Genomic DNA, 15171 nt, shown 5'->3' with positions numbered 1-15171 from the left:
TGAGTTTTCACAAAAATAAATAAAGGTTTGTACAGAGCCTGTACTCAATTCAAAACAATCCAGTTCTTTGTATTTCAGTATTAAATGCAGCGGAATAGCCCCTTAGTGAAGTTTTGGTCTTGACACTACAAGATTGATGCGGACTTCAGCCTGATTAAGACTCCGCCTCTGTGTTTACATTGCGTCATCAGGTACAGCTGGACGTTAACATCATGGTGAGCTTCTGCTAGCTCCTTGTTTACAGTTACATTTTCTACCTACATAGAAACTACTATTTCAGAAAGGAAAGGTGGTGGCGGTGATGCATACCAAACATTTTACCCACCCGCCAATCAAGAAGAAGAAAGGAAATGTTTCATTATGTTGTTAAATTAGGCACTACCCAGCCAACCGATGGAATTTCACCCAATTAGCATAGGCTAGCGACACGCTAAACATAAGCATAGTGTTTAGTAGCTTCAGTTTACATAAAAAACCCATTCTTGGTATATTTACCTTTACAGTGAAATTAGCTGCAGCGCACGTACATAACTGTTTAAGCATACGCATTACTGTGTAAATGTTGTGTACAGGTGTAAAGAAATGTGAACTGCATAAACCTAAACTGAGAAAGTATATGAATTTTTACCAAAGGTAAATGAATTTCTACCACATTTTTCCATAAAAACAGTGCAAAGTATTATGAATAGACCTGGACCAGTATTAGCGATGTAGCTGAGTCAGGTGTAGTTTGATGTACAGCCATTAACTGAGTCAGAAACAGCTGTATAACTGAACGAACTCTGTATCTGTCAATTTTCATACACAAATCAGACATAATATTATGATCTGTCATATTATGAAGAGAGAGGGGAAGGAAGTTCAAATCTTCTCCGACTTCAGCGTCTTTCTGCCCAGCTTTCTAACCATACAGCCAGACAAAAGGAGCAGCATAAGCAAATGAGGTGGATTAGCAGTGCTTGCTGGCGTCATCTAGGATATGTTATTGTGGAATATCGTTTCTGCTGCTCAGGTTTAAAGGTGTTATGCCATGGCAGTTATGTGTAGCAAGTTGATTTTATTATTATTATTATTTATTATTATTATTATTATTATTATTATTATTATTATTATTGTTATTGTTATTGTACATGAACATTCTCAAAAACTTTGAGTGGAACATTTTATTTTTACTGTTTCTACTTTTATACTAATTTCTTTATTTTTGTTATTTTTGTTTATTTTTGTTGTGAAAAGTTTCCGACATTACCGGGGGGCAGGTGTTATTGGTGTGACGCACCTCTTCTCCATGTGCGCAGCTGCGTCTCACTCTGTTACAGTTGAAATGAGCCGTCTGTGCTGGTAAGTTGGGGTTTCCACGATCTCCCTGTATGCTAAGCTAGCAGTTATGAAATTAAATTTAGTTGCTAATAAGGTCCAGAAATATAAGATTAAGATTATAATAGCTGTTTTTAAAAGGTCTGTGTTTGATTTTGTTCCATATAGTGTGTTTGGTAGTCTCAGTATTTATTTTTTTCTCTACTAGCGTGGGAAGATTTCTACGTTGAGAGCTGTAGCCGCTGTGTCCACTGATTGGTGCCTTTTGCTGCTGTTTTAAAGGTTTGTTTTTTATGTAATTCACGACAAAATAATATCTGGTACTGTAGTGCATTGATACTATTTTTTTTTGTTTTTTTTGTGTGTGTGTGTGTGTGTGTGTGTGTGTGTGTGTGTGTGTGTGTGTGTGTGTGTGTGTGAAATTAGTGTATATTATCAGTCTGAAACTGAACTGAGCCAAATTATATTAATTTTATTCTCTTGTGGATATTGATTTGGATGAAAATCCAAATCAATTTATTTTTATATGTATGAATATACAGTTATGAGCTGTGTGCTGTGTGGGAAGATTTCTATGTTGTAACATTAACATGTAACATTATTGTAACATTATTGAATATGTAGAGAAATTCTTAAAGAGAGGAGATGTGGGGGTCACTGCTACACCACGCTAGGTTTAGCTGCAGTAAAAGTTTGTTTTTATTATTCTAATATAACTTCATTCTGTCTCGCTCCCCTGGTCCCCGGATCCCCGTCCCACAGATGAACGTGGTCCAGCATTCTGAGGAGAAACTCCGCTCGGCTTTGGTGTCTAAATTACCCGCTGTGGCTAAATTATACAGTGACTACACAGAAGGAGAAAGGCGCCTTCTGGAGGAAGGACTGCACCCTGGGAAGCGAGGGTCTCTCTTCCAGCCCATCACTCTTCACTCTGACTCGGACTGGATCGTTGCTCATCCTGAGGAACCTCAAGACTTTGAGGCTTTCTACAGAGACCCTCACCGCAAGACGCCTGACGCAGGCCACAGCACTATTTACATACAAACTATAGGTGAGCGAGCTTGTGCTAAATGTGACTTGAACTTTTTTAATTTCTCGTAAAATGCGTTTTTTTTTTTTAGAAGGTTGAAGATTGTCAAAAAATTCAAGGGATATTACAAATTTGATGTATTATTTTACGAAACACTAGCTGCGCTTCCAAAGACCATAAAATTGCGCAAATTGAAATTACAGAAATAAATGTGCTTAATAAAAGGAGGCCAATTTAGAAAAAAACTAATGTTTGCTAAAAAGTTTTTCTGCTGAGGCCATATCAACATTAGTGTATTTCACAAATCTGCAATGGAAGCACATTTTTCACATCACAAGAGCCGTGTGATGAACATCAGGATGTTACTACTGTCGGAAAAAAACAGGAAGTGGTAGAAGGTCGAAGGCGTCGCGCGTTTTTTAATGACATCATGAGGACACACTTATTTACGTGATTTAAACTGTATTTCTTACTTAATAGAAACATTGCAATTGTGAAATTTTATTTTATTTTTCGACATGAGCAGAGTATCAGCAAAGTTTTGAGCACATTTCCAATGGAAAAATGTGTAACATCTGTGTTTTCAAATCCACTAATGTTGAAAAAACACAATTTTGCCGCTGTGGAGTTTTCTACAAGTAAGTGGCCAAGAAACCATCTCATTGTAGTCCCAACATTTTTTTATCAAAAAACTTTTTTTTTTTAAAGGTTTGTTTCAATTAAGCAAAAATATTTTTTGAAATGTCAAACTGTGTGTGTCTGTTTGCAGGTTCTTTTGGAGATGTGGGACTCCAGACAGACCGGTACGTTGAATGGCTCAGAGATTACTGCCAGGCCTTTTTCTGTGGGCTTTCTGTTGAGTTGCTTCCAGCTGTTAGTGTGTCTGAAACAGGATGCTCCTTTAGGGTGAACAGCAGCTCACACAACCTGCAGATTCTCACAGGTAATTCAGACATATTTCTTAATCCAAGCTTTGCTTCACGATGTCAGTTGCCTATACTTCCCCTTCAAACACGACCTGTTTGTTGTTTCCTTTTTGAAACAAAGGTGACTTGTTACGGTTTCTGGGGAAAAGAAAACCAAACGATGCTTTCTGCATAGTTGGAATCACGATGATTGACCTCTACCCAAAAGACTCCTGGAACTTTGTGTTTGGTCAGGCTTCTCTCAGTGACGGTGAGCTTTTTGTCATCATTAAGGAAAATGTACAGCGACCACTAGATGGTGCTCAAATGTATAGAGTGTGACCTTAATTTCCACCCCCTTCAGGGATGGGTGTGTTCAGCTTTGCCAGATATGACGACCACTTTTACTCCAGAAATTATGCTGGGAGGGTGAAGAAGAAGCTTCAGCTGAGGCAGGGAGATTACTCTGTGTTCCAGGGATACTACACTCCACCCATCACCAGCACTCTGCTGCTTCGATCCTGCAAGGTTGTTACTGGGCATATGCAATCATTTTTACACATTTCCATTTTCAGTTGTACTCATATTTTTGGCTTGTGATAGATGTATTCATTTTTCATGCTTGAAATCAATTAAAAAGTTAGCGCAGAACAGCTGAGAACACAGCTGGAAGTTGCATTAAGTGATTGTGTGATGACATCATATTGAGGAAGCTGAACTCAGCCCCTGATTGGCCCATTAAGGAGGGAGGAGGAGAAATGTCTGACAGCTTGGAGACAAACTAAGACCTCCAGCCAGGGATTTAAAAGATCAGTCAAAAACAATTATTTGAAACACAAAATCTCGGAAATGTCCAAAAGTTTAAAATTCTTAACCTCTGAAGCTCATAAATTTCCAAGTTTCTTTCTAGCAAATTTCTGAGATTAATTTAAAAATGTCTGAGTTTTTTTTGTCAGAAATGTGCTACTCCTGTTTTTCCTTTCATTTACAATGACCCAATGTCTTTCAGTGTTTTTTTTTTATTTCAGAAAAGTAGTACTCTAAAACTACTCTATTTTGAAAATAATTGCAAAGACTGAAGTGACAATTACATTTTATGACTTCAACATTTTAAGGTCTAAAATATGTTTAGAGAGAGCTCTCCCAGGTTTATTATGCGTTGAGTCTTTGTGTGTTCAGTGCTTCAAGTGCAGGTCATTTTATCTCACTACTGCTGTTTGTGAATTTGCTGTGATACGGTGTATGTAACATGCTGTTGCAGACCATTACCCATGAGACTGGCCACATGTTTGGAATAAAGCACTGCCAGTGGATGAACTGTGTCATGCAGGGATCGAACCACTTGGAGGAGTCTGATCGTAGACCACTGGACCTCTGTCCCATCTGCCTTCACAAGCTTCAGGTCGCAGGTGGATTTAAAATTGCTGACAGATACAAGGTAGAGCTACACTCTGCTTAATGTACGCTCAACTGTTCAATGTACAGGAGACATTTTCATGCTGTAATGATGATGAGAAACTCTGATTACGTCAGCCTGTTTTCTGGTAGCGTCTGGGTCGGTGTTCTGCTCCCTGACACGCCTGAGTTCACATGGCAGACTGAATTTTAACCTCACTGTGCTGAGCTGGTACATCCTAAAAAACCTCTTTCTCAACATCTGCTTGAATTTTGAACCCTAACGGAATGCTGTATATTTCCACTCCGCAAGAAGGATTTTATGTAACAATTTGTAACATTGTCTTTCTTTTTCTTTTATCTCTAAACATTTTAAGTATCTTGTTCTTAAATTGTTCTTTTCTCCTTCATAAATTCTTGAAGCATAAACCCCATCATCCAAAATAGGATTAAAAAAACAATGTTGGATTTGAACATTTATTTCAAATTCAAGCTCTATTTTGAACTCCATCCATTTCCCTGCCCTGCTTTAAAGCTGCAGATTGTAACTTTTATAAAAAATATTATTTTGTACATATTTGTGTTACCATGTTGTGACAATGTAGCATGAGACAGATAATGTCTCCTCCACCTCCTTCCTGAGCTGCTGAGAAATGCAGCGCTCAGAAACGACCAATCAGAACCAGGAGGCGGGTCTTAGCACTGGCAATCAACTTCACTGCTAAATGTGCTAATGGCAGAGAAACAACTCACCGTTCCAGGAAAACCGTTTATCCATCAATCAGTGGCTATGTTAACTGGCCTTAGAGAGAGGAGAGAATCTGCATCACACCTACCTACAGCGTTTTTTTCTTCTCCCTGACCTGAATCTTTGTTAGATGACACTTGTTCACCCAACTCTGACCACCTCACCTGACGTTTCAGCAACAAGGCAGTTGAGAGTGCTTTACATCATGAAAACGTAAAACCATCATAAATACATCATGCAGACAATAATTGTGAAAACCAGTAACAGACATTGCATTTTGTCAAGTGCCATCGTTAAAATCATCAAAACACATTAAATATGTTGGTTTATGTTCCATTTCAGAACTCTAAACAGGTGGGTGTGTAGTCTTGATTTAAAGGATCTCAGTGTTTCAGCTGTTTTGCAGTTTTCTGGAAGTTTGTTCTATATATAACCAGTTAATCTGCTGATTAGAGACTCTCCCAGAACTATAAGTATCTTTTTTCTCTCTCTAAACCTTTTAGAAACATTTTCCTCTGCTGGTATCAAGCTCCACATTTTGTTACTTTTATTTATTTTTTAATTAACAATTCTGAAAACCATTTCTCCTGTACATCTGTGTTTGTTAAATAAATGGATCACACAAAAAAAACATAAAAAAAAAACCCTAACGCAACTTTGCCAACATTGCTGCTCACAATGTTTGTACTTCCAAGAAGATTCCATTAAGATGACCGGCAAGGTGCAAGAAATGATTTATTTAGTCATTGATAAATGGATGGTTTCTGTGTTCTTCACACTTTGAGTTTGCCATATTTTGGAAGAGTTTATTCATCATCACACTATTTTTACTTTGATTCTTGTAAGTTATTTTATCTGTGTGTTCAACAGGCTTTACTGCGGTGGATGGAAGACGATGAGAGTCAGCTGTCAGAAGCAGAGGGGGCAGCTGCTCACCACTCAGCTGTCCATTTTCACAAACCCACCGAAGCCTTCAATGAATCCCGGCTGTGGCTCCGCAGCTGTTTGGACAGACTGGAAATAAGTTAGCAGAAGTGACTGCCAGTTTTCAGACAGCTGATGAAGAGTTTTGTTTAAGCCTCTTGATGTTGTACCTGCGGCTCAGCGGTAAGGTTGGAAGCTTGCAGCTTCCTCATGTTCTGGGCATGACACTTAACCCCAAGTTGCCTACAGCTTGGTGTATGAATGAATGAACATGTGAAATACTCAAATGACATCTTTTAGACCAATTGTTTCTCCTTCATTTGGCTCAAACACGAAGGAAAAAACAAGTCACAAGTACAGCTGGTTATCACGAGTAAACATGCAGGAGGATCATTAAGATATTTTATTGATTTATTGTGTAAACTGAGGACTTCAACAGATGTGTTGCACTGATAGAACACGTTAGAAATCAGAGGAAATTTGGATGGACTGTCATACTTAGAAAGACAAACAGGAGAAAGAAACCCTGTGAATTAAGGAACTCAATGTCACATTTAAATTTTAGTCTGAAATGCAAACTGCAATCTGATGTGTTTATGCTCACTTTAGCATTAGCGGGTCATTTTGCATGGATGAATGTGTTCACATTATGCAGGCTCTTCAGTGACTGATGTGATCAATACACGAGCCATCGGTTCATGACACAAAAATTACGAAGTTCAAATCACATCATTGCTTTATTGCGATTGGATGCATCTTTGGTACAAAATGACAAATGATTAATATACAGAAAAAATTGATTAAAAAAAGAAGAAAATACTTTGTTACATTCTCCTGAGGTTTTTTAATTTTTAATTTTTTTTTTATTTAAGTGCAATAAAATCTGTGCAGGGCTGCACAGTGGTGCAGTTGGTAGAGCTGCTGCCTTGCAGCAAGAAGGTTCTGGGTTCGATTCCCAGCCCAGGGTTTTTCTCTTGGAGTTTGCATGTTCTCCCTGTGCATGCTGGGTTTTCTCTGGGTACTCCGGCTTCCTCCCACTGTCCAAAAACATGACTGTCAGGTTAATTGGTCTCTGTGTTGCCCTGGCAACCTGTCCAGGGACCCTGCCTCTCACCCAGAACGTTAGCTGGAGATAGGCACCAGCAACCCTCCCGGCCCCACTAGGGACAAGGGTGTATAGAAAATGGATGGATAGATGGAAAATCTGTGCAGTATATTTTGTTAACAGCTCTCTTTAGTTTCTAGTATTTTCCAGCAGTGGTTAGACTGATCAACAGCTGATTTAAAATGCTTCAGCGTTGGGCCCTGATTGATATCAGACAGACAAACTAACTTCACACTGCAACACTGATGACTTATTGAGGACACGCCTTTGTGTGACATCTCATGTCACTGTTCATTCACTCTACACTCTTCACTAACACAGAAAAATGTACAAAAAAAAACATTCATTTTTATATTTGGCATGTAAACTTGTAAAAAAAAACCTGGTTGTTGGATCATATTTAAGGCATAACTCCCTATTTTGATCAAACACCACAGCGATACTCCCTTCTAGGCATGGGCCGGTATGAAGTTATGACGATATGATACGTTAAGTAAAAAGTGTCGTGGTATCACATAGCCGTGTAAAAGTCAGCCCCTGACTTTTACCCAGTACAGAGCTTGGTACAGAGGGTCTGGACGCTCAGCTATTGAGAAACGATTGCTTCCTGGAGGAGTGGATTCTGTTGAGGTTTTAAATTTTGCTAAAGTCGCTAATGTTTGGCTGTGACGTAACGATGATGTAATGCACCAGTTTGATGCTATGAAGCTTCTGGAAATTACGAGGCAGCTGTTGATGTCAATTCATTATTTCAAAGTGTGGCCACTACGGACTGAAAGACTTCCTTTGCTTCCTCTGCTGCCATTGCTAAAACTACAGTGAGAGTACAATTCTAAAACAGCACAGAAAATCAACTTCTCCTGTATGCTGATTGGCCCAGTAGAAATTCTACCAGCAGAGTCCAAGTCAATGGGAGGAAGCCCAGACCGTACAAGAGATTTGAATCGAGCAGAGTGGCCTAGGAAGGCTAGGCTAGGTGTGGTATTGGTATTACAGCTCTAACACGTATCATTTAGCATTTCTTTGTCATGCTTTGATGTGAATGCATAAGCAATTTGCTTCGTGCATGTTTGCTGAATTGTGGGCTGATCCTCTTTGACATGACGTGTTGCTGCCAGAACAATTAGAACAGCCATTTGAATTTAACTAGAATTTCTTTCGTTATTATTGCTTGACATTTTGTTTACTCTGGTGGCATTTATTTCAAAGCAATGTGACAGGAAGGGGTCAAAGAGAAAGGGAGAAAGACGATGGGAGACAAACATGGGATGGGCACATCCAGGTCGGTAGCCCTTGTCTACACGGCGCAGCTCTAAAGTCTGCACCACTCGACGGCCCTTTATTTTCATTTCCTATCGCCATAATCTCTAAAGTCATAGTCAACTTGAATTGCTTTTGGAAGTTGTTTCTAGATCACAAACACGGTGATATTTGTTTCACTAAAGTTAGCTCGTTCATTTCACCCCAGCATGAACTTTACCTGAATTTAGCTAATTTCTCTCCTAGATGTACGATCGTGCTTGCCTCCTTTGGCTACAGTATAGTAAGCCCGTTTTGCACAAAGGGCAACCTTCTTCCTCCAAGTTGCCATCTGTCTTCCTGTGGTAGCTAACATATTCCCATAAAGTGGGAATATGTTTATTCTTTTAGACAAGGTGGACAGGTTACCTACACATGACTAGTTTGATTTGACCTCCACTCTATCTCTGACCAGACAAAAAAAGAAACGCTTGTACCGCCGGAATGGTATGATGAAAAATTTTTGTGATTTTGAAACCGTGACGTTTTATATATTGCAGTATACCTTGAAACCAGGAATCAGCCCATGCCTACTCCCCTCTTATAAGTGTTGAACCTTCTCTTTACTGCATCCTGGACTGTTCACCTTATACCCTTACATTCATTTGATTTGTTCTTTTACTTGTGTGTTTTTTCAGCTCAGTATTGAATTGTGACCTCTTTGACTCCATCCTGACTGACGTCCCGTTTGTCTTCTGTCTCAGAGCAGCCGTGTGTGGTGTGAGTTTGGTCTGGTTTCTCCTCTCCGCTCACCTCCTTGTAGCCAGGGTTCCTTTCATGTTCAACTGCAGAGCATTTTGGGCTTCTCCTCCTGCAGGGCAACCCTTTCTTAGCAGGTCTAACAAATCCCAGGAACACAGCACTCAGTCCCATTCCCACCGCACAGGAGTAGAACGCCGCTCCATAGTTCTTAGTTACATCCACCAGCACACCTGTAGGCATGGAGTGCGCACAGAGAAACAAGTTCAGTAAACTATAAATCTAAAACTATGGCATCATATTATTTGATCCTCCACAGATTGGTTTGGGGTTGAGAAACTGATCTCACTGTCCTCAGCGACATATTTGTTTTCATACTAAGAAAATGGAATAAGAAGAGATCCGTGTGTCTAAACAAATTTGAAACGATTGCTTGTTTAAGTATCACAGACCTGTTCAAGCTGCACAAATGGAATATATGAACCTCAGATACTGTTCGATGTTTTTGACTCATTTGTTAATCCAGTTCTCTCATGCTTATCTATGCTTCGTCTGACTTTTTTTACTAAGTAACAGCATCCACGCCAAGAGTGTTGTTGAGCATTCTGGTAGTTACTTGAGGTATGTTTGCCAAATAAGTTTCCAATCGGTGAGTTGCTGGTCAGAACCAATCAAGCTGCAAATTGACAATTTTGTGACGCAAGTAAATTTCTCGGTGCATCTCTACATTTAAGGGCCTATACATTTGCTTAGAGATCAGAATGTTATACTACCAGAAATGTTTACCCATAAAAAGATCTTCCCTACCTCCAAGTGGCGGCCCACCCAGTCCAGCAAAGCTCTGGATGAACACATAGACACCAGCAGCTGATGACATCCTCTCCACGCCGACCACCTCGTCCTCTGCCAGCATAGGGATGTGAGTACATGCAATGGTTCCCATGAAGAACCCGTACACAATACAGCACAAAGCCAGAGTGTAAAAATTTGTCACCAGCGTAAATCCCACTAAGTCCACTGTCATCATAATCACACACACCAGGAGCACCTGGAGCTTCCTCGTCCTGAACACATTTTGGGACAGGACCCACCCGATGACGAATCGTCCAAAGATTTCAGCCACTGCCATGATGGAGAGCATGTAGGTGGCTTGCTCTCGCTCCATGCCATGGCTCACGCTCAGCTCGATGATGTAGAGCGGAGGAGCGAAGAAGCCCAGAGTGGCAAACAGTCCAAACAGAGAGTAGAGGACAAAGCTGGAGTCTTTGAGGATGGAGAAGTCTAGGAGTCTAGAATTTGCAGCAGATTGCTTTGTGCAGCCTGAGTTGCATCCTTCTCCTTGGTCCATCATTTGTTCGTCATCTTTGTTGTGTTTTTCTGTTTCCGGTTCTTTACTTTTTTCCAGAGAGTTTGGAGCCGTCTCTAGCTTTGCCTCTTTGTCAGGTGAAGTATTCTCCTCTGGTGTACAGGTGTCTTTAAGTGACAGGACGCCATTAGTCGTCTCAACGTTCTCCAGAACCAAACTGTCTACGTTCTCTTGTGTCTTGAGTGCTTCCAGCTCCTTTGAGTAAGACGTTTCAATGTTTTGGCTTTGGGACATTCTGGGTTTAATAATGATTGGCCGGAGCAGCACACCACAGATGATGATGACACTTTGCAGAGCTCCAATCACTGCCATGGTGTGTCTCCAACCAATTTTGTCTCTTAACACAGAAAAGCCTAAAAGGCAAAGGAAATGCAGTGATGAAATGAAATATGTGATTGCTCAGCTTATTTAAAAATGAACACAAAGTGCATTGTTTTTTCATGTATAAACCGATCATAACCCCTACAAGGTATCGTCACACCTACCAACGGGGTCAACCACTCTTCCTCTCTGAGATTTTTTTCACAGATCTTCTGTCACAACATGATGGCAATTTTAACAAATGTATGTTCAAAACATATATATTTTTAATAAACCATCCAGCCTTGCAGGTCAACCATTCAGCCAGAGCTACCATGGACATGGTTTTTGATCAAAGTATATTTGTGTTTTAGAATGGGTCAGTTGAAGTCCAGACCTAAATCCAATTGATGATCTGAATTTGGAACAACAATGTGGCTGAGCTTGTTGAAGAAGTCAAGAAAAAAATGTTGGCCTTAAGATGGTTAGCTCTGGTATAGACATTTCCCAGAAACCTGCAGCTGTACAGTCAGTAATTAGGGTCTTCAAGGGTTTAAACACACATAAAGCAACTGGCCCAGACAATATGTCTGCTTTCCTTCTCAAGAACTTTCTCCGATTTGGCTTAAACTTTTTTAGATCTCTATAGACACTCATTTGGTTCCAGATATTTGGAAGAAACCAATTGTCATTCCAGTTCCAAAAATTGCATGTCCTCAAACTGACGATTATTGCCCAGTAGCACTCACTTCTATTGTAATTAAATCATTTGAGAAACTCATGTTAGAGCTACTACAAGCAGAAGTGCAGCCATTTCTGGATCCCTTTCAATTTGCTTACGCCAGTAGACAAAGTACCAGTGATGCTATTGTGACACTGATGCACCTCGCACTAAAGCATCTGGAGAACTCTGCAACATACGCCAGACTTCTCTGTTGATTTTAGTTCATCTTTTAATTCTATCCATGTAAATATTCTTCTTAGGAAATTGGTACAGTTGAAGGTTAATCCTTTTTTAATCAAGTGGTATTATTCCTTTTTATCAAAAAGATCTCGGCAAGTAAAATACAATTCAGTTCTGATTCTATGTTGAGTAGCACAGGGGCCCCCAAGGTTGTGTCAGTTCGCCTTACCTTTTTATTTTGTACACAAATGAATGTGTCAGTTCTCAACCCAATCAGTACATAATAAAATTTTCAGATGATACAGTTATTCTGAGTCTCTTAACAGACAATCCCAACAGTCATAAAGCTGCTGTAGATAAGTTTGTTTTATGGTGCGACTCCATCCATCCATCCATTGAACGAAATGCAGCAAAAGGTGATTCTAGAACATGATCGAGTGGGGAGAACTCAAATCCCCCCGCCCCCACTTTTGTTTTTTTAAAGAAAATCATGTCATCCATTTTTAAAGTATTCTTTGGTTGCCTACCGATCTGCGTATCGGTGTATAAATGTGTGAGCGTTTGTGAGTGCGAATGGGTGAATGTGACTCTAGTGTAAAGTCCTTTGAGTGGTCAAAATGATTGGAAAAGCGCTATATAAGTTCAGTCCATTTACCATTTTATTTATCTGGTGTCTGTACAGAATAAGTCTCAACAAAAATGCATAGAAGGCGTGAATACTTCAACAAAGCACTCTTGGTATGTTTGAATAAAAGTAATCAGAAACCTTTGCTCTCACCTGGCGCTAGGGCAGACATCGCAAGGGACTCCCCAGTAGAAGCCAGAGCAGTGACCAGAGAGCGCCGATGGCTGAAGTACTTTGACAGGATGGTCACAGTGGGCAGGAACGTCAGGCAGTAGCCCAGACCTGCACAGTTCAATACGTTTTTGTTTAATTCACCAAGACACATCGCTGTAGGACAGCTTCAGAGAATTCATTATCGGTGTAGATGAAGTTAAAAGGATACCTGTCACTAATCCATAGGTGATGTATATCTGATTGAGTGAACTGGTAAAGCTAGTTGCAATGGTGCCAGTGGATATAAGTAATCCTCCAATCATAACAACAAACTGGAAGCCGAAGCGGTTCATCATCACTGAGGAGAGAGGACCTGCAGATTGCATACAAATTATTGTGATTTAATACCATTGCCACTTATGGGCTGGATTTGTTTTGTCAGAGCTGCATCCAGTCTGTCATGGCACATGAACTGGACACCTACTATTAAAGGTCATGATGAACACACAGATGGAAATGATCCATGAGACCCGACTATTGGTCTCGCCAAACTCCTCCATCATGTCCTGGAGGAAGATCCCAAAGCTCTTAATGATGCCATATGTGAACATTTCCACCAGGAAGAACGCCACAGCCACCACCCACCCCCATCCTCCGTCAGGGGCCTTGGAGTACTGTTTAGCTCCCAGGAACTGGGTTACTTTAGCTCTGCACAGTCCCATGCTCTGCAAAAGAGGAAAAAGCTTTAGTAATCACAAGGGTTGTACCAATGAATCGGCCCTGATTGCCTTAATTTTGGGAGATCATTGATTGGCCTATACTGAAGTCCATCAAAGGTCTAACAGTCAGCCACTGTTCTCTATTGCTCTGACAGACCGGCCCCCCAGGTCATGTCTGCATGTTTGCAGTTAACAATTGTCACCAACTCAATGACTTTCTTGCTATATTTAGCAACATTTCATACAAAAACAAACAAAAAAAACCACAGTATCGGCCAAAATTGGATACCTATCACTAATCCATAGTGACAGGTATGGATTAGTGACCTGTCCATACCTGTCACTAATCCAGGTATGGATTAGTGACAGGTATGTGACAGGTATTCTGGGTTTAATAATGATTGGCAGGAGCAGCGCACCACAGATGATGACGCTGTGACAGGTATGGTATGTGGCAGGTATGTCACATAGTGACATACTATGGTATGTGACATACCATAGTATGTCACATACCATAGTAACATACTATGGTATGTGACATACCATAGTATGTCACATACCATAGTGACATACCATAGTATGTCACATACCATAGTAACATACTATGGTATGTGACATACCATAGTATGTCACATACCAGGTATGGACAGGTACTAGGCCTGACTTGCCAGTCTTTAAAAAGCCTGGCAAGTCAGGCTTTTTAAGACTGGTATTCACTGATTGGCCAGAAAACTGCAATCGGTGCATACTGTTACAAATGAAGCATGACTGACTTTCAATCAACATTATGTGAGAAGATTATCAAATGAGATTTCCCATGAGATCCTGTGAACCATAACCATCAGTGTTTACAGAAATAACTTGTTATATTACTTTGTGAATGAGATTCACTTTTTCAAAGGCATTGCTGAAATACATCTAGTTAGTTCAACTACAGCATGATGTTGCTGTAGTTGAACATGCTAAAGCAAGAGATGCATAAAATTATTTACACAAATAATATTACTTTAAAGAGATACATTAAAACAAGCCGTGTTGTTTAAAGAAGGCCCCCTTCTGGATAAGCAACAATCTGCCCAAGTGAGTTATTGTGTTTTGGGATTTTCTCACCAGAAACCACGAAAATAAAAGGGGCAGTTATTAATTTTAAAATAGAAAATGTTATTGAAATACAGGCCACTTTTGTTTGTTTGTTTGTTTGTTACTGGTTCCCTGAGAATCCTCCACATCCCGTGAACAAACGATACAACAGTAGGATCATGTGACATGAAAACAATATAATTTTTTACTTCATCCAAGCTTATAGAAAATTCGAGACGCGAAACGTGTTTATTTGTAGCCTAACAAACACGTGGTATACATATGAGGTGAACAGAATGAAATAGCGCCTCCTACAGGCACCTTATTGGTCGCAAAATTAGGAATTTTAAAAAGTGGGTCATTCTCAGTTAGTTTGAGAGACTTTTATTGTCATTATGAAGAAAAAAACAACCACAAAAAACATAAAAACGGTGTATTTTAAAACAAAAACGTTTTTTATTTCTATGTTTTGGCACAGTTAGAAAATAACCAAAACATGCACAGACCTTTGAACCGCGGTCAGTCTGCGATGTGGAGCCGAACCTCGGCCACCTGCCGGATGCAATGAGCCCGCAGTGAGAGCGCTTCGGATTAGAGTCCCA

General features: G+C 40.0%; 2 protein-coding genes across 3 annotated transcripts; one reads left to right on the top strand and one right to left on the bottom strand.

Moving 5' to 3' along the window:
- The first annotated feature begins 120 nt into the window (after positions 1–120).
- On the top strand, positions 121–7138 carry amz2 (archaelysin family metallopeptidase 2). Of its 2 annotated transcripts, XM_088000983.1 has the most exons (9): positions 121–215; positions 1237–1341; positions 1526–1599; positions 2080–2368; positions 3117–3290; positions 3395–3523; positions 3617–3780; positions 4514–4690; positions 6266–7138. In XM_088000983.1, exons 4-9 carry the CDS (start codon positions 2080–2082, stop codon positions 6422–6424), a joined length of 1092 nt encoding a protein of 363 aa, XP_087857109.1. In that variant the 5' UTR covers positions 121–215; positions 1237–1341; positions 1526–1599; the 3' UTR covers positions 6425–7138. The 2 variants fall into 2 exon arrangements, with proteins under 2 accessions (XP_087857109.1, XP_014855818.2); XM_015000332.2 differs by lacking the exon at positions 1237–1341 and having other exon boundaries at positions 175–215.
- Positions 7038–15160, bottom strand: LOC106925818 (monocarboxylate transporter 7-like). Its single transcript, XM_015000325.2, has 7 exons — positions 15076–15160; positions 13255–13495; positions 13000–13143; positions 12771–12899; positions 10230–11141; positions 9477–9655; positions 7038–7356 (listed from the first exon to the last, which is right to left on the bottom strand). The coding sequence occupies exons 2-7, from the start codon at positions 13490–13492 to the stop codon at positions 7183–7185; spliced, it is 1776 nt and encodes a 591-aa protein (XP_014855811.2). The 5' UTR covers positions 13493–13495; positions 15076–15160; the 3' UTR covers positions 7038–7182.
- Between the last annotated feature and the right edge of the window lie 11 nt (positions 15161–15171).

Source organism: Poecilia mexicana, unplaced genomic scaffold, assembly GCF_051168715.1.
Source record: "Poecilia mexicana isolate PSO_F unplaced genomic scaffold, ASM5116871v1 scaffold_19, whole genome shotgun sequence".
In the NCBI taxonomy this organism is placed as follows: domain Eukaryota; kingdom Metazoa; phylum Chordata; class Actinopteri; order Cyprinodontiformes; family Poeciliidae; genus Poecilia; species Poecilia mexicana.
The sequence above is the reverse complement of the archived record's forward strand: the minus strand, read 5'-3'. Positions and strand labels throughout refer to the sequence as shown.

What these genes read in the sequence shown, in the direction of transcription:
- LOC106925818 (XM_015000325.2), bottom strand. Translation starts at nt 13,492, where the DNA reads ATGGGACTGTGCAGAGCTAAAGTAACCCAGTTCCTGGGAGCTAAACAG. An exon ending in GTTCATCATGACCTTTAATA is followed by an intron (nt 13,144 to 13,254) that starts GTAGGTGTCCAG and finishes TGCAATCTGCAG; the next exon opens with GTCCTCTCTCCTCAGTGATG. An exon ending in GATGTCTGCCCTAGCGCCAG is followed by an intron (nt 11,142 to 12,770) that starts GTGAGAGCAAAG and finishes TTTGCCTTTTAG; the next exon opens with GCTTTTCTGTGTTAAGAGAC.
- amz2 (XM_088000983.1), top strand. Translation starts at nt 2,080, where the DNA reads ATGAACGTGGTCCAGCATTCTGAGGAGAAACTCCGCTCGGCTTTGGTG. An exon ending in TCAGGCTTCTCTCAGTGACG is followed by an intron (nt 3,524 to 3,616) that starts GTGAGCTTTTTG and finishes CACCCCCTTCAG; the next exon opens with GGATGGGTGTGTTCAGCTTT. An exon ending in AAATTGCTGACAGATACAAG is followed by an intron (nt 4,691 to 6,265) that starts GTAGAGCTACAC and finishes TGTGTTCAACAG; the next exon opens with GCTTTACTGCGGTGGATGGA.